Source organism: Lipophrys pholis (assembly GCF_963383615.2).
Source record: "Lipophrys pholis genome assembly, chromosome: 22".
In the NCBI taxonomy this organism is placed as follows: domain Eukaryota; kingdom Metazoa; phylum Chordata; class Actinopteri; order Blenniiformes; family Blenniidae; genus Lipophrys; species Lipophrys pholis.
This window is the reverse complement of record NC_137644.1, coordinates 254,888-272,816: the sequence shown is the minus strand read 5'-3', so window position 1 is coordinate 272,816 and position 17,929 is coordinate 254,888. Positions and strand designations below refer to the sequence as shown.

General features: G+C 44.6%; 1 protein-coding gene across 1 annotated transcript in view; it reads right to left on the bottom strand.

Moving 5' to 3' along the window:
- The window catches only part of fgd6 (FYVE, RhoGEF and PH domain containing 6), a 32,432-nt gene that overhangs the window by 6,933 nt on the left and 7,570 nt on the right, over positions 1 to 17,929 (bottom strand). Inside the window, exons 4-14 of the mRNA XM_080492248.1 lie at positions 15,297 to 15,411; positions 12,685 to 12,752; positions 10,652 to 10,682; positions 7,579 to 7,730; positions 5,018 to 5,174; positions 4,061 to 4,148; positions 1,834 to 1,884; positions 1,188 to 1,246; positions 443 to 514; positions 276 to 344; positions 92 to 175 (exon numbers count right to left, since the gene is read on the bottom strand). Coding sequence (XP_080348374.1) covers positions 92 to 175; positions 276 to 344; positions 443 to 514; positions 1,188 to 1,246; positions 1,834 to 1,884; positions 4,061 to 4,148; positions 5,018 to 5,174; positions 7,579 to 7,730; positions 10,652 to 10,682; positions 12,685 to 12,752; positions 15,297 to 15,411 — 946 coding nt within the window. The remainder of the gene's footprint in view (positions 1 to 91; positions 176 to 275; positions 345 to 442; positions 515 to 1,187; positions 1,247 to 1,833; positions 1,885 to 4,060; positions 4,149 to 5,017; positions 5,175 to 7,578; positions 7,731 to 10,651; positions 10,683 to 12,684; positions 12,753 to 15,296; positions 15,412 to 17,929) is intronic.

The following is a 17,929-nucleotide window of genomic DNA, read 5'->3' as shown; positions in this document are numbered from 1 at the left end:
AGCACAGACAACAGCTCGACACCGGACCACGGAAAGAATTCCTGCCAGAGGGAGAGGAAGAGGGGATGAAGACCAGCAGCAGTGTGTTCACCTTCATTCCCGCCAGAGAGAGGACGCTGTTGAGTTTATACTGCGCAGACTGGACCGGGGTGGTGTACATGAGAGCGTCGTTAAACTGCACCAACACAGAGCAGAGGACACAAACATCAAGAAACCACCTGGTTTAGGGAGGAAAAGTGAGGATTGACTCCATGAGAAGATCAGAAGCTGCTCACCAGAAAGAACATGCGGGGCTGCATGACTTTCCGGGACAGTTTCATCAGAGTGCCCTCCTTCAGGAACACCTGGAAAACACACAGGCTTCAGAGACACATCCAGGATGGATGGATGGATGGATGGATGGATGGATGGAGATGGATGTGTCTTCTGTGTGGTGACCCACCCGTCCAGGCTGAACGATCTCATGCTGTCCGTTGAGGCCGTATTGGATCTGCATTAGCTTCTGGAAGTTATCCTGGAAGAGAGAGAGAGAGACAGACAGAGCGAGAGAGAGAAAGACAGAGAGACAGACAGAGACAGAGAGAGAAACAGAGATGGAGAGAGACAGAGAGATGGACAGATACAGAGTGAGAGACAGACAGAGAGACAGAGAGAGAGAGACAGAGCGAGAGACAGACAGAGACAGAGAGATGGAGAGAGACAGAACGAGAGACATACAGAGACAGAACGAGAGACAGACAGAGAGATGGAGAGAGACAGAGCGAGAGACAGACATAGACAGACAGACAGACAGAGAGACAGAGAGACAGAGCGAGAGACAGACATAGACAGACAGAGAGAGACAGACAGAGCGAGAGACAGACAGAGAGAGAGAGACAGACAGACATAGACAGACAGAGAGAGAAAGACAGAGAGAGAGACAGACAGAGCGAGAGACAGAGAGACAGACAGACAGACAGACAGACAGACAGATGGAGAGACAGAGCGAGAGACAGACATAGACAGACAGAGAGAGAGACAGACAGAGCGAGAGACAGACATAGACAGACAGAGAGAGAGACAGATAGAGCGAGAGACAGACAGAGAGAGAGACAGACAGAGAGACAGACAGAGAGACAGAGGTGAGACCGGCACACAGAGTGATGCTCCATCAGATGTAACTCCAGAGCAGTACCAGGGACTCTCACCCCCTGCTTCATGATGTCGTTGGCGTGGTTGGCCACTTCCTTCACAATGCCGAGAGCCGCTGAGGGACAAAACCAAGACAAGGTGACGTTACTTCTCGTCTCACTCTGAATCACACCGACTCCGGTTTGATTCTAAAGGTGTCACGATAATGTTCAAGTTCAACAAACACAACTTACAATTTAACATGTCGATGTTTGAATTGAAGGTTTGAGAAAGATTACATCAGATCAGCAACGTAAAGAAACACCATCAGTACAATTCTTTACACTATCAATACTAAATATACAAAACTAAATCTATAATAATAAAATATTCATTAAAATCTAATCATCACACGAATTTCATTTCACATTTAAATATTGTTTAAATAGTGTTTTTATTAATGTTACAGGAACTAAAATTACTGTAATCCCATTAATTTGAAAGATTAATACAAATTCTTTTGATATACTACTGACATATTAAGAGATTTATTATTGTAGCCATAATACTAAGATAATACTACAGTGACTTCTTTTCTCGTACATACACTTCTAGTATATATATTCTGCTCCCATTGTGCCATATACTGTACAGATAATGTCGTTTAATAATCAATAACCATCTTCCATTCAGACCAGTGTGGTTTCTTCATCTTGATCAAACCTTGAGTGTCTGTATAATCCTCAGAGTCTTCTGGAAGGTTCTTCAGATAATCTGGAAAAAGATTGAGGTGGATTTAAAGTGTAATCCAAACACAGCAGAGTGCAGATTAAAAACAATCCGTTAATAATCCGCACAGAATTTCATCTTCAACGTGAATAATAGTGAGAAAAGACAACAATGTCAGAAACTGATGCTGCTGTTGATGCAGTTAACAAAATAAAACTACGTCATGAAGAAAAGACCTGCAATTAGTTTTAAAATGTGTTTTTATACTTTGTTTATTGTGCAGATTGTGGAGAAAGATTTCAGGTTCTTTCCTCGCAAACACTAATCAATATTATTATATTATTATAGATCCTCATGTTGTAATGGACTGCCACCCAGCAGGTCCTCATCTTTTTCCCTATGATGCATAGCGACTGTGTGAAAGTCCACTGTGTGGTTGTTTTGAAATGACTTTATTTAAAACCACGTTTAAAACAGTGTCAGTACAAAGTCTTTATGTTTGAATGGGGAAAAAACAAAAGTTAGATATATTTATCACTACATTTTGTCAAATTTGCTTAAATTATTTGCAGATTCCCACAAATATCTTCCACTATTATCAAAACTAATTACTTGCATAAATCCAGACTTGTACTTCCAATATGTCATTGTTTATCATATTTCTTTTTTAAATGCGATTCTTGTCTATTTTATCTCTTTAATATTGAACTGATGTTATTACATTGTAAAGATGATTTCTATCGGTCATTTTTAAATTGTGAAGCATTTTTAGCTGCATGTCATGTATGAAAGGTGCTTTATAAATGTTATTAATAGTATTACTACTATTAACATAACCTCAAACTGTTTGCATAAATTCTCCATTTCCATCAGTTCAAATTATTTGCACAAAATCACTTACATTTGAAACGTCATGAAATTCATAAAATCAGAATATACTTCTATATATATAATCACCCTGAAGTAGTTTTATTATTGTGTTCAATGTACACACTTCTGTTGATCATAAAAGCGCCACTAGGTGGCAGCATTCAACCAAACCAGTAATTGAGCGTAGTTTGAGGCTTCGGCTACCACAAAAAAATAAAAGATGTAAGAGAAAAAAAGTGTACAGGGTGTAGTGTGTACAGTGTGTAGTGCGAGTAGTGTGTGCAGTGTGTAGTGTGAGTAGTGTGTACAGTGAGTAGTGTTTACAGTGTGTAGTGTCAGTGTGAGCAGTGTGTAGTTTGCAGTGTGTACAGTGTGTAGTGTGAGTAATGTGTACAGTGTGTAGTGTGTACAGTGAGTAGTGTTTACAGAGTGTACAGTGAATAGTGTGTACAGTGAGTAGTGTTTACAGTGTGTAGTGTGTACAGTGTGTAGTGTGTGTAGTATGTACAGTGAGTAGTGTGTAAAGTGTGTAGTGTCAGTGTGAGCAGTGTGTACAGTGTGTAGTGAGTTGTGTGTAGTTTGCAGTGTGTCCAGTGAGTAGTGTGTACAGTGTGTGTAGTATGTACAGTGAGTAGTGTGTGCAGTGTGTAGTGTGAGTAGTGTGTACAGTGAGCAGTGTTTACAGTGTGTACCGTGAGTAGTGTGTGCAGTGTGTAGTGTGAGTAGTGTGTGCAGTGAGTAGTGTTTACAGAGTGTACAGTGAGTAGTGAGTATAGTGTGTAGTGTGTACAGTGTGTGTGTAGTATGTACAGTGAGTAGTGTGTACAGTGAATAGTGTGTACAGTGTGTATAGTGAGTAGTGTTTACAGTGTGTAGTGTGTACAGTGAGTAGTGTGTAGTATGTACAGTGAGTAGTGTGTACAGTGTGTAATGTCAGTGTGTACAGTGTGTACAGTGAGCAGTGTTTACAGTGTGTAAAGTGTGTGATGTGAGCAGTGTGTACAGTGAGCAGTGTTTACAGTGTATACAGTGTGTGATGTGAGCAGTGTTTACAGTGAGCAGTGTGTACAGTGAGCAGTGTTTACAGTGTGTACAGTGTGTGATGTGAGCAGTGTTTACAGTGTGTACAGTGTGTGATGTGAGCAGTGTGTACAGTGAGCAGTGTGTACAGTGAGCAGTGTTTACAGTGTGTACAGTGTGTGATGTGAGCAGTGTGTACAGTGAGCAGTGTTTACAGTGAGCAGTGTGTACAGTGAGCAGTCTGTACAGTGTGTACAGTGAGCAGTCTGTACAGTGAGCAGTCTGTACAGTGTGTACAGTGAGCAGTGTGTCGAGCAGCAGCAGGTTGTACCAGTGAGCAGCAGTTGGTACTGAGGGATCCTCTGCACAGGTTTCAGCAGGTAATGTTTCAGAGCCAAACTGGCACATCTGGGACTCATCTGAGAGGAAAGACGAGTTTTCATGAGCTGGACAACGACTGAAAATACTCTGGTTTACTCACAACAGAGTGGAAATAGTCGACAGCATATTCCTGATTATGAACAAGAAAACACAAAGTTGATTTTCACTGATGCAAAATACATACTGAAGTAGATAAAGTCTCTCAAAAAACATTGGAAAAAAAAATATGGATGTAAAAGGATGGTGAAGAGACACAAAATGACCAGAAGAATTCAAATGAAGCACAAATTTATGATCTAAAAACAAAATCTATATCAAGAAGAAACAAAATGAACAAAAATGGGAAGAAATACAAAAGTGCACAAACTGTAAAGAAGAAAATTGTTTAAATAAATAAAAAAAAACACAATGTAAATATGTAAAACGGCCATAAAGACACAAAACTGATATAAGTATGAACATGAATATCCCATTGTGACACAAAATAAAGTAGATAAAACACAATGAAATAACATATGAAACGTGACACAGAATGTCTAAAATGACTTTAAGAAAACATAAAAAAATAAATAAAATCAAAGTTACCCAATATTGTACAAATACTATGTTATATTATTCATAATTCACATGGATGTATGGATGTTATCTGGTGTGTATAAATCTTTACTGGATATTTCTTCTATGCTGTGTATTTTTCAGATTATATTGAGTCTAGAATAAGAATTCTTTAATAATAAAGTTTAAACATTTTAACGGCAAAATAAATATACAATCTTGTTTGGTAGATTTATTAAAATGAAAGAAAAAAGGCTTAAGCTCGTATTCATGAATTAAAATAGATTTGATTACAAAATCCACAAGAAAAAGGGATGATTCTGAATGAGAAGTTGAAAAGAATGAGTGTTACCTCGAAGTCGCGGACCACAGCAGCGAACGCCGGGTTCTTCCTGCGCTGCTCGTCCAGCAGAGCCACATTGTTGTCAAACTGACGGATGTAGGTGGAGTACATCTTCAGGTACGGACCCTTCTGGACAAAGATGTCCGACAGCCGCTGGTGGTCGCTCCTGGAGACAGAGAGGAGCGAGACCCAGACTTTAATGGTGAGAGAAAAGAAAACTTTAATGGTGACGAGAGACTCCCTGTTGAACTGCTACCTCATCGTGGTGGGGGAGTTTGAGTACCTGAATGATCCTAGGAGCTACGTTGTCGGGGGGATTTATGCCCCCCAGTAGGGTCTCCCAAGGCGAACAGGTCCTAGGTGACGAGACAGACTAAAAGCAGTTCAAATAGCCCCTATGGACAACCACCCAAAGAGAAGCGTGACGTCGCCCGGTAAGGTACAGCCGGGGCCTCACCCTGGAGCCAGGCCTGGGGTTGGGGCTCGTATGCCAGTGCCTGGTGGCCAGGCATTAACCCGCGGGGCCCGGCTGGGGCCAGCCTGAAGGGACGACATGGGTCCCTCCTCTTCCTCCTGTGAGCCCACCACCCACAGAGGCTGCTTGTAGGGGGTTGGGTGCAGTGTGGATTGGGTGGCAGTCGACGGCAGGGGCCTCGACGACCTGATCCCCGGACACAGAATATGGCTTTTGGGACATGGAACGTGACCTCGCTGGGGGGGAAGGAGCCTGAGCTTGTGCGGGAGGTAGAGAGATACCGTCTAGATATAGTCGGGCTCACCTCCACCCACAGCTTGGACTCTGGAACCCAGCTCCTCCACAGGGGCTGGACACTCCACTTTTCTGGAGTTGCCCGCGGTGAGAGACGGCGGGCTGGCGTGGGCTTGCTTATTGCCCCACAGCTCAGCCGCCATGTGTTGAGTTCACCCCGGTGAACGAAAGGGTCGCGTCCCTACGACTCCGGGTAGGGGACAGGTCTCTGACTGTTGTCTCGGCCTACGGACCGAACAGCAGTACAGAGTACTTCTTGGACACCTTCTTGGAGTCCCTGAGAGGGGTGCTGGATAGTGCTCCAACTGGGGACTCCCTTGTTCGACTGGGGGACTTCAAAGGCCCACATGGGCAACGACAGTGAGACTTGGAAAGGGGTGATTGGGAGGAACGGCCTGTGGGTGTGTTCCAACTACAGGGGGATCACACTCCTCGGCCTCCCTGGGAAAGTCTATTCCAGGGTACTGGAGAGGAGGATCCGGCCGTTAGTCGAACCTCGGATCTAAGAGGAACAATGCGGTTTTCGTCCTGGTCGTGGAACACTGGACCAGCTCTATATTCTCCACCGGGTGCTCGAGGGTTCATGGGAGTTCGCACAACCAGTCCACATGTGTTTTGTGGACCTGGAGAAGGCGTTCGACCGTGTCCCTCTGGACATCCTGTGGGGGGGTGCTCCAGGAGTATGGAGTCCAGGGCCCTTTGCTAAGGACTGTCCGGTCCCTGTACGCCCGGAGCAGGAGTTTGGTTCAAATTGCCGGCAGTAAGTCGGACCTGTTCCCAGAGCACGTTGGCCTCCGGTAAGGCTGTCCTTTGTAACCGGTTCTGTTCATAACTTTTATGGACAGAATTTCTAGGCACAGCCAGGGACCGGTTTGAGGACCAAAGGATCTCGTCTCTGCTCTTTGCAGATGATGTGGTCCTGTTGGCTTCATCAAACCTGGACCTTCAGCGCACACTGGCGCGGTTCGCAACCGAGTGTGAAGCAACTGGGATAAATCAGCACCCCTAAATCCGAGGCCATGGTTCTCGACCGGAAAGAGGTGGCTTGCCCCCTTCAGGTCGGTGGAGAGCCCTTGTGGAGGAGTTCAAGTATCTCAGGGTCTTGTTCACGAGTGGGGGGAAGATGGAGCGTAAGATCGACAGGCGGATCGGTGCAGCGTCTGCAGTTATGCGGTCGCTGTATCGGTCCGTCGTGGTGAAGAAGGAGCAAAGCCAAAAGGCGAGGCTCTGGATTTACCGCTCCATCTTCCTTCCTCCCCTCACCTATGGTCATGAGCTTTGGGTCATGACTGAAAGAAGGAGATCCTGGATACAAGCGGCTGAAATGAGTTTCCTCCGTAGGGAGGCTGGGCGCACCCTTAGAGATAGGGTGAGGAGCTCCGTCACCAGGGAGGAGCTCGGAGTAGAGCCGCTGCTCCTCCACATCCAGAGGAGCCAGTTGAGGCTCGAGCATCTGTTTGGGATGCCCCCTGGACGCCTCCCTTGGGAGGTTTTCTGGGCATGTCCCTCCGGTAGGAAGCCACGGGGCAGACCTAGGACACGCTGGAGGGACTATGTCTCTCGGCTGGCCTGGGAACGCCTTGGGGTCCCACCGGAACAGCTGGAGGACGTGTCTGGGGCGAGGGACGTCTGGACTTCCCTGCTTAGGCGGTAGACGATGGATGGATGGAAACGAGAGAAAAGACTTTTTGTATCGTCGAGTATCAGGAACAAATGACTCAACGAGAAACCATGAAACTCATTCAGATGTTTTGATAGAGTCTAATGAGGAGGAGGTGTGTGTGTGTGTGTGTGTGTGTACCAGTGAGCCACCCGCTCCTCCAGCTCTCTCAGCAGGTCTCTGTTCAGCTGGTAAAGCTGCGGCAGGTAATAAAGGATCTGACTGAGTGTCCGCTCCTCCACCACCGGCTTCCCGTTCTGACGCGTCGCCTTGGCAACCGCATCCCTGAAGTCCTGGGGACACACACACACACACACACACACACACACACACACACACACACACACACACACACACACACACACACACACACACACACACACACACACACACACACACACACACACACACACACACACACACACACACACACACACACACACACACACACACACACACACACACACACACACACACACACACACTTCTGTATTTAATAGTGTGTGTATGTCTTCAAAAGTAATCAAATCTCATAAATCTGACCGTTGCTATTAATTTATTTCTTTATAGTTATAATTTGAAGGTTATTTTGCACTGCCAGAAAGAGCTTTATGCAAGTATAAAGCATTCTATTCTATTCTAGTCTCACAGTGTATAAAACACACACATTTCAGCAGTGTGAGAAAAGACTGGATTGCATCTCAAACAGAAATACCTGGTTATCACCTCATAAAGCCCCCACCCCACACACACACACACACACAGCTGAGCAAGCATTTTGTCGCTGTCACGAGCGCCAACACACACATCCACCTGGAAGGAAGCAGCGAGGCCTCGAGGAAGTGGATCAGTGTGTCCTGGTTCATGTCTTCACTCAGAGGAACAACTCAAACTTCTTAGTTTTTACAACAATAAAACTACGTCAGCACTGAAAGTGTCAAAACTCATTTCTTTTGGGGTTTTCTGTCCCGCTTAAATTCGCAAAACATAAATAAACTCACCAATGGACCACCACAGGTATCTCCACCCCCCCCCTCCACACACACACACACACACAGAGGATCATTTAAGGCGTGTGTGTGGAAGTCGTCTCTGTGGCCAGAGGAAGCAGCTGCTTCGCGGCCGGGCCGTCGGCGGAGAGGGAAGAATGCTATCTGACCTCTTTACTTGGACAGAGCTGCTCACCGCGCCGACCCGACCCCTCCCCCGACAGCCGCGGGTTCTAATCCTGCACCACTCTTCAGAAACGTGCCGACCGGCAGGTGAAGCGTCGCCCCTCAGCTGCAGGTCAAACATCTTTCGAGGCACAATACATAAGACTTTGGTCCAAAAGAGAGAAAAGCTCTCAAGCACACTGTTGTGACCTGAAGCTGGTTTATCAGCCAAAGTCTGCAGGTTTTCAAACTTATCCAAACTGTTTACTCCTGTACATCCTCTTTCACCACTAGTGGGTGTACTGAGACACTTTCAGCTGGTTTCTCAGGCAGAATAATCTCAGGCTGCAGGCTGACCAATCAGAGGATTTCCTGCCTCTCAGTGTGATATAGGATTAATATGATCACAACTAACATGGTCCAAAAGGTTTGTTTTAAACATCTGGGCAAATGAAACAGACAATTATTTAATTTTTTTTTTTTTTTAAACAAACAGAATCCTTGTATTTATCCTCCTAAAGCAGGGGTGTTCAACCCTGGTCCTGCAGAGCCCCTGTCCTCCAGAGCCCCCGTCCTGCAGAGCCCCCTGTCCTGCAGGGTTTAGCTCCTCCCAGTTCCAACACACCTGATTGCGATGAAGGGCTCCTTATTGGGCTTTTTCACAACCTTGGTGATGACATCATCATTAGATTCAGGTAAGCTGAAGCAGGGAGGAGCTAAAACATGCAGGACAGCGTCCTCCAGGACCGGAGCTGGACACCCCTGTCCTAAAGACTAAATTCATCATCTTCTGACGTTTCAATGTGGATCAATGTTCCTATCAGCTGCGTTGATCCTTCACTGGAACTGAATCATCTTTATCGAGGTTAAAACGGAACGAGGAGAAATTCTCATGCAGAGATGAATCGAATATACAGATACCCATATAATCGACTTAGATACAATAACAAAGCAGAAATACTGTGGTCGTTTTCACAGCTACTAACTCAAGCAGTATTGTGGAAGTTAGTGATTAAAGTTATCTCTTTAAAAAAACTGGTGAAGTACATCCAGTACTTTTTAAAGGATTTATTAACACAGAGTTGGAAATCGTCCCCCGACAGGCCATGAAATTAATAATTTTGCCATTATTTTACTAACTGAGGAGAAAATGTAAAATATTTATTGAAGCTTTTCCTTAAAATGTGTCAACCTGCTGATTTTTGTGCGTTTCTTTCAATAATGACTACATTTGGGGATGTTCGTCACTGTTTCCAAATACCTATGAAGTAAGTGAGTACAGTAAAACCCAGATGAATTCATTCAGGCCTTCACTCAGCTTTGACATTTTTTTGGGTGCCGACAAAACCGAGAAACAAATAATAGCAAAAGAAAACCTTAACATTAAAAAATATATATATATATATCCATACATTTAACTTTTCAGCAGACAGACACATGTCCACACCTCATGCTCATGCTCACACAGGGAGAACCAGCAAACTCCAAAGAATATAAAACAATGGTGATGTTACACATCAAATTAAACAGGACAAACATCTACATTTCATAAAACTCCAGTTCTCATCATCCAGGTAGCACCAACCTCCTGGATGCCTGCGTTTTAACTATACACACACAAATGAAATGCAGACTTTGCAGATGACGATAAAGTCCTGGTTTATAATTTCAGTGTTGCTTTCAAAGTCCCTGTAGGATTCCCCGTCAGTCCAGTATGAACCGGAGTGAGTGTGTGACGAGGCTAAGCCCACCAACCCAGAACCCAACACTTCCCCAACAGGAGACCACTCCTGGTCTTCCTTCAGTCTGTTACTTGGGCCGGCTCCCTCCAGCATGTCGCTGTGAAAACATGAAACGCCTCCATGCAGCAGCGTGAAGCACTCCGCCTGCATCATTCAGCTCTTCAGCAGGCGCAGCCTTTCACCTCCACGCTTTGGAAAAAGTCATCCATTGACACTCAAAACGGACACGAGTGGCGACTGTTAGGTGAGGCGCTTGATTTCCCTTGATGCTAAAACAAACAAAGTTTAATAAAAGAGTGGAAGAGATCCAGCACTTACTATGTGAAGGAGCTTCAGAACGTCCACAAACCTAATAAAAGAGGAGAAAGACACAGACACAGCAGTATTACTCATTTATTAGATTTATTATAGTATTACTGTTTTGTCTGGAGTTTGAGTCACACCTGAGTCCAAGTCGCATCAGTCAAAAAATACCTCATGAAAAGGAACAATAGTTATTTTTACTTCAAATTCTGCTGTGAGGCTTTATCTTGACCTGTAGTAATTTGATTAAATGTTTTTTCTGGTACTGCAGCAACATTCGGTCTAGTTTTCCCAACTGCTATGTACCAGTATATTTTATCATAAAATTGACTTCTTTGTATAAGTCACTTAACCAATTGAGCAGGTAAAACAAGTGTGACTTATATAATATTATTATTAGATTTGTTTTTAATAATTTTTACTTATTTATCTATTTTGCTACTGAAAGAGAAAAATGGGTGTAGAGAATTGTCTGTGCATCTAAAATTGTGTGTGTGTGTGTGTGTGTGTGTGTGTGTGTGTGTGTGTGTGTGTGTGTGTGTGTGTGTGTGTGTGTGTGTGTGTGTGTGTGTGTCTCCAAAGACGTGTAAATGTCTCGGTCTTCACCTCCACGTCTCTCTGAATTTTACTCTGTCTGTAATGAGAGGGTTTTTTTCCCCTCAGTCAAGACCCACAGGCTCACATTGGTCAAGCCAGGTTTTATCCAATTTCTGTAAAGTTGTTTGTAATATAAAAGCTCAACAATGGTGCTATTTAGTGACGATGGCTGTAAAGCTCAGGAGACACAGGTCAATTGAATCATGACGGCCGACTTAAGCCTCGTTGACATGGCAACAATTTCAAGTAAAAATACAAAACTTTTTCAGTGTCTGTTTACATGAGAACGGTGCTCAGCCACTGAAAACACAACTTTTGGAAAAAAAACTTAAACTGTCTCCATAGAAACGGGGAAAACACAACTTTCTACAAAAGCTCAGGACACGTCTCCTTGTGGACGGCGGAAAAGCTGCTCCTGGTCCTGGTCACCGTGGCCATAGTAACTAGGAGTTCTGCACATGCTCAGTAGAGCCTATCAGAACAATGTTTCCTCCGTGGTGTCATGACTCCCAGTCCTTATTGTCCTGGACTTGGTAGTTTTATTTTGGCAGTTACCGTAATAACAATCAAACTTGGTACTTTTATTTTGACAGTCACCACAATAACAATCCAACTTGGTAGTTTTATTTTGACATCCATGGTTTTAAAGAATATTTTGCACTCAGATTAATAACTGCATTAATTGAGATTTTTATGTTAGGCCTTGTTTACTTGACAACGGAGCCACTGAAAAGGCAACTTTCTGAAAACTGCGTCTCCTGGAAGACGGCAGAAATGCTGCTCCTGGTCACGGTAGCCATGGTAACCAGTAGTTGTGCACATGCTCAGTAGCTGGAATATCAGAAATGTTTCCTCCATGGTGTCATGACTTCCAGTCCATATTCTCCTGAACTTGGTAGTTTTATTTTGACAGTCACCGTAATAACAATCCAACTTGATGGTCTGTCCACTAGAATGTCCTTGTTCTCCCAACCCATGGCCTAGCAGGCCATCTTCATCGCTTTCATTGTTTCTGCCGTTTGTGTGGAAACTGATATAATTTTCAAATCGTTTTGGTGTGAACAAGAAACTATTTTGAAATGAAAACGCAACAACAATGTTTTCACTTGAGACGTAGAAACAGAGCCTGAGATGTCAAGCTCAGAGGTGAAGACGGACATTTATGTGTCCTTGAACTTAAACCCATGTCCAACGTGACGGCGAAAACAAAATAAAACATAAAAACAAACGTCTGACGCACGCACGCGCGCGCGCACACGCACACGCACACGCACACGCACACGCACACGCACACGCACACGCACACGCACACACACACACACACACACACACACACACACACACACACACACACACACACACACACACACACACACACACACACACACACACACACACACACACACACACACACACACACACAAGCGCTTCACGCTGGTTGATGGACTCACACTTTCTCGGAGCTCATGATCTCCTGGGCAATGTGCACCACCTTCTTCCTCTTCATCTCGTCCTCCTGCTGAAACAGCACAAACACAAGTGGTGAGACGCTGGGCGGCGGACGCTGGGCGGCGGACGCTGGGCGGCGGACGCTGGGCGGCGGACGCTGGGCGGCGGACGCTGTGGCGGCGACTCACGGGCTCACTGCAGATCACCATGATCAGCTGATCCTGTTCAAACCATCAGAGCAACAACAACAGTTCAACCAGCAGCGTTTCTTTTCCCTCTCTCCCTCCCTCCCCTCCCCGGCTGTTTCTCATGCAGTGTGTTGTTGCATGGCAATAGGGCGGTCTTTCAGTTACTTCATTTGGACGCCGGCCTTGACCCCCCCCCCCCCCTCCAAATGCCGCTGGGGTCCTATCGGAGCCTGAGTTCCAGACACTGAGCGTTGACGGGCCTCAGGTGGCGACAGTATCATGAGAGGGTCACGCAGGACGAACGCAGGGAAACTCTGTCAGTCACTGAACCTGCCTGTGTTTGATCACCACCCCCTGCTTACACACACACACACACACACACACACACACACACACACACACACACACACACACACACACACACACACACACACACACACACACACACACACACACACACACACACACACACACACACACACACACACACACACACACACACACACACACACACACACACACACACACACACACACACACACACACACACACACACACACACACACACACACACACACACACACACACACACACACACACGATACTACCAGTCCGGAGTGAGCTGTAAAGCCTCCGCCACTTTCACACACTGACATCATGCTTGGAAAAAGCTCCCTGATCCCAGTGTGATTGAGTTTATTGCTCGGCCCCAAGAGAGTCAGAGTGTTTTCCACACGTGTGTAAATTGTGTGTGAATACAGATACATTAACCCTTCGTAGGTCACTCATTTACATATGTGGGGATATTTTCTATCCTCAGATGTTGCTTTGGATACTTCAGGGCAAGAACACACACAGCAACTCCCACACACCCTTCAACTTTTGCATATTGTAGAATTCTCCCCCATTCTAAAGTTCTCACACATAATAAAATTGTCATACATCTGAAAACTGCTGCACAGCTTCACACAGTCCAACCTTAAAACACCCAGACACTGCAGAACTCTCACACGTCTTTAATTCTAATATGTCTCTTAGTCCTACATTCTGCCTAACAGGCAGACAGACAGTGGGACTGAGGTTGCTGGTGAGACTGACTCGGGGCATTGTTTGTTCTGGACATCTGTTGTGGTTTGTCTTTAAAACTGTAAGAAATGATCTGAGGAAAGAAGTAGCAAAAAGACATTCTCAGGCCATAAAGAGCATTATGCAATAAAAGTAATGCCAGTACATTTTTCTCGATTAACCCCTTGTGTGCTTTACGTGATGCAGAGCTCTTTTGTTCCTTCTTTTGAAACTGGATGCGATCACAGTTTTCCTCTTCCAAGATTGTTTTGTATTTTTTATTTTTTTTTATTATGAAGCATTGATTTGGTTGTGGGATTTAAAAATTACACAACTGAAAACTAGTGCTTGTGGGTTAAAATATACATTTTTCTTTTAGTCTGCACCAAACATCCTCCCTGTGAGAAAGTCGTATGAATTCTACAAGACACATTTTCATTATCTGATATGTGTTGATGACTAATGACAGATGTCATATTTCATGAGGCTATTACAGCAGCATATTGATTTATGTGTTCGAGTGTACTGATGTTTTTGCGTCTGCAATGAGATTTGTGAGTGCATTAATACATACACGTGATCAAAACGTGTACGGGTGTTATCAAATTTGTATATATGCAATGTGTGTGTGTGTGTGTGTGTGTGTGTGTGTGTGTGTGTGTGTGTGTGTGTGTGTGTGTGTGTGTGTGTGTGTGTGTGTGTGTGTGTGTACAAAGACCTGTAAATATGTCATTTACATCGCAATAAGTGTGATTTCCACAGAGGGTCAGAGATTTGACCATAATGATGAGTTTTATTTTGCCCTCTACCAAGACCTGTCAGGCTCACACTTGTCATGCTGTGTGGATTTTGTCCGGTGTTGTGTCTCTCAAGCAGAACATACAGACTACACAAGACTGGTTAGTACTGTGGAAGAGCTGATAATAATATTAAAACATTTCAGGAAATAAATAAGTGAACCTGTGAGTCTAAACTGAGACATCTAGCTGAATTTTAATGAAGCAGATGAGAGAAATCAAGTTGTAGATGAGTAAGAGGCCATCTGAGGTGTAAGGAATACATTTATAGGATACTACACCCTAACACACACAGAAACGGTACTGCACTCTAAATGTGTTGTGTGTTTGCAAAATCTAAGTATGCAAATACAATATCACAGACTAAAAAAATCACTCACAGAAAGAAGAAAATTAACACACACACCCATCTCCCTTCCACATGTATGCACAAGTATTTTTTCTACCATAATAACGTTTTGATTTAATTTAAACTACATGAGAGGAAACTGCAGGCATGGTGGCACAGGAGGCTAATCAAACAGGCGTGACAGGTCACATGACCGAGGACATCACTGAGCCTACCTGTCTGTCTGCCTCGTCCAGCTGCTCCTTGCTGGAGGTGGAACTGTTGTCTTCCTCGTCGGAGCTGTGGATCTCCTCGTCCTCCTCCGAGTGGACATCCTGCCTCAGCCAGCCGCTACACCCCCCCATCACACACACACACACACACACACACACACACACACACACACACACACACACACACACACACACACACACACACACACACACACACACACACACACACACACACACACACACACACACACACACACACACACACACACACACACACAGTTTGCTATAAAATAACACAGCGTAATAAATAACACTGCAAGACACTAAGGGATTACAAAAGTAACTTTACAGGTACTGGACCGGGCCTGGCTTGATGAGAGAAAGAAAACCCAAAGTTACAAACGGATCTCTGGGAGGAGAACAAAATCTACTGATGAACTGAGGTGGAGGTGAAGACATTTATCGTAGACAGAACTTTTTTGTATTTTTTTAAAACCACACTTTATTTCCTCTTTGAGGAAATTTCTTTTAGATATTCACTAGTCCGTGTACATAAGGGTACTTATAGGTCTCTGCATACAGAAACATCTACAGGTCCTCGTATACAGCCAAATTTACCTTTGTGTGGACAAACATCAAACAGAGAAAAACAACACACAGCAAAATGTCTGTCCACACAATGTTTAAACCTGAGACAGTGAGGAGGGCTGTGTGTGTGTGTGTGTGTGTGTGTGTGTGTGTGTGTGTGTGTGTGTGTGTGTGTGTGTGTGTGTGTGTGTGTGTGTGTGTGTGTGTGTGTGTGTGTGTGTGTGTAGAAAATCCCTCCCTGAATAAACAGAGATTACAGAGGGCTTTTGCAACACGTGTGTCCTGAGATAAAGCGGACAAATGATAATGTTAACTTGTTGGACTCGCTATGATGGAAACTCATGATTCCACCTGGACAACATGTGGAGAAGACAGCCGGCAGGAACTGGAAACAGTTGGACTGCTGCTGATGGACGGAGGAGGCGTAACTAAAGGCTGGGAGACGCAGCTTACTGTATGGACGAGTGTAACATTAATAAAGAAAGTAAACAGTGCAGACATGACAGACGGAGGTTTGGAACGAAGCCAACTGTTGGAACAATATCAAACCTCCTACAAGCGGAGCTGAAAGATCTACAGACTGAGTGAGTCCCTCCAGAGCTCTCAGGACTTTAAGGATCTACTGACAGTGAGTCCCTCCAGAGCTCTCAGGACTTTAAGGATCTACTGACAGTGAGTCCCTCCAGAGCTCTCAGGACTTGAAGGAAATGTCCTGTCTGTCTTTCTGGATGTCTCCATTGTTGGAAACAGTTTTTAAAACGGTCTGATGGACTACACTTTTGATGCACGGTTGACGTTTTTTGTCATGAGAATTAAAAAAAAAAAAAAAAAGAGGAATTTTGAAAAACTTGCAAATTTTGCCAACTCAGTTATCAAATATTTGCAATGTTTGAATTCAGACTTGTTTCATTTACAGCGACACATTCTTCCCAAACCATTAGTGGTGTATTATTACATCGCGATTCTATCTAGGAAATGAAAACAGCATGTCAGCATGTATGAACTCCACTGCAGCAACGCAGTCTGGACCGGAGGGACGATGGCTGCAGCGGGACGTTCTGGCTCGTGAGACGCTGCGCTCCTGCCCAGAAGGAGAAGAGAAGAACTCCTCGCCACGATGAGCTCACAAGCCAATATCTAACGCTGGTGAAGGAACGGCTGCAGAAGGTTCCTGGAGCTGCTGAAGATGACCTGGAGACTCCTGCTAAGGGTGAACAGCATCATAGTAATGTGGGAGTAGAGCAGCCAGGTTCCCCTCTTCTAGGGACTTTAGTTCTGTAGTTTAGTAGTAGTTTATTAGGAGTGTGTAATATAATATGGTGGAAGGACCAATCATTCGTCTCTACTATTTATAGAGGTTTGGATGTTTTGTGGAGAATCAACTGTAAAGAACAGGAGAACGTTCTGTGGAGAACTATTTGGAAAATACCAATGAAAATAATTGATTGTGACTAAGTGCTTTAAAGCAGGGGTGTCAAACTCTTTTAGTTCATCAAGCGTAAACCGGTAAAGTAGTGCCATAAGAACTTTGACATTTAACCTTTAAACCTTTTCGCTGTTGTGGCGCATACATGGTGGAAATGTTAAGATGTTCACAACAACCCAAACAATTACTGTAAAATGAGGCCAACCTCAGCATGAAGTCAGTTTTAATGAACCTTCTGGAACCAAATACAAAATACAGTCCCCAGAATTGAAGACAGTCTGTCCTCTCTGTCCCTGGCTTGTTTCAGGTTTTAAAAAGTGTGTTGCTCCAAGCAGCCAATCAGAGATCAAACCCTATATAGTGTCATCGGGGGTTTAGCCAATCCCAATCAAGGTAGGCCCTTAGGGGTGGGTGGGGGGGGGGGGGTGGAGAATACATATGAGATGGAAAAGATGGTGGGAGTCGACACGCTCCTTCACCTCCTTTCACTCTCCTCTCTGCTCCCTTGTTTTTCTTCCAGCTGGATCTCTCCAGCTCTTCACTCTACATGTCGCTCAGCGTCTTGTGCTGGTACGTTAGCACTCCAGCACAGAGCGCCGCTTGTTTACGGCCTGGAGCTCTT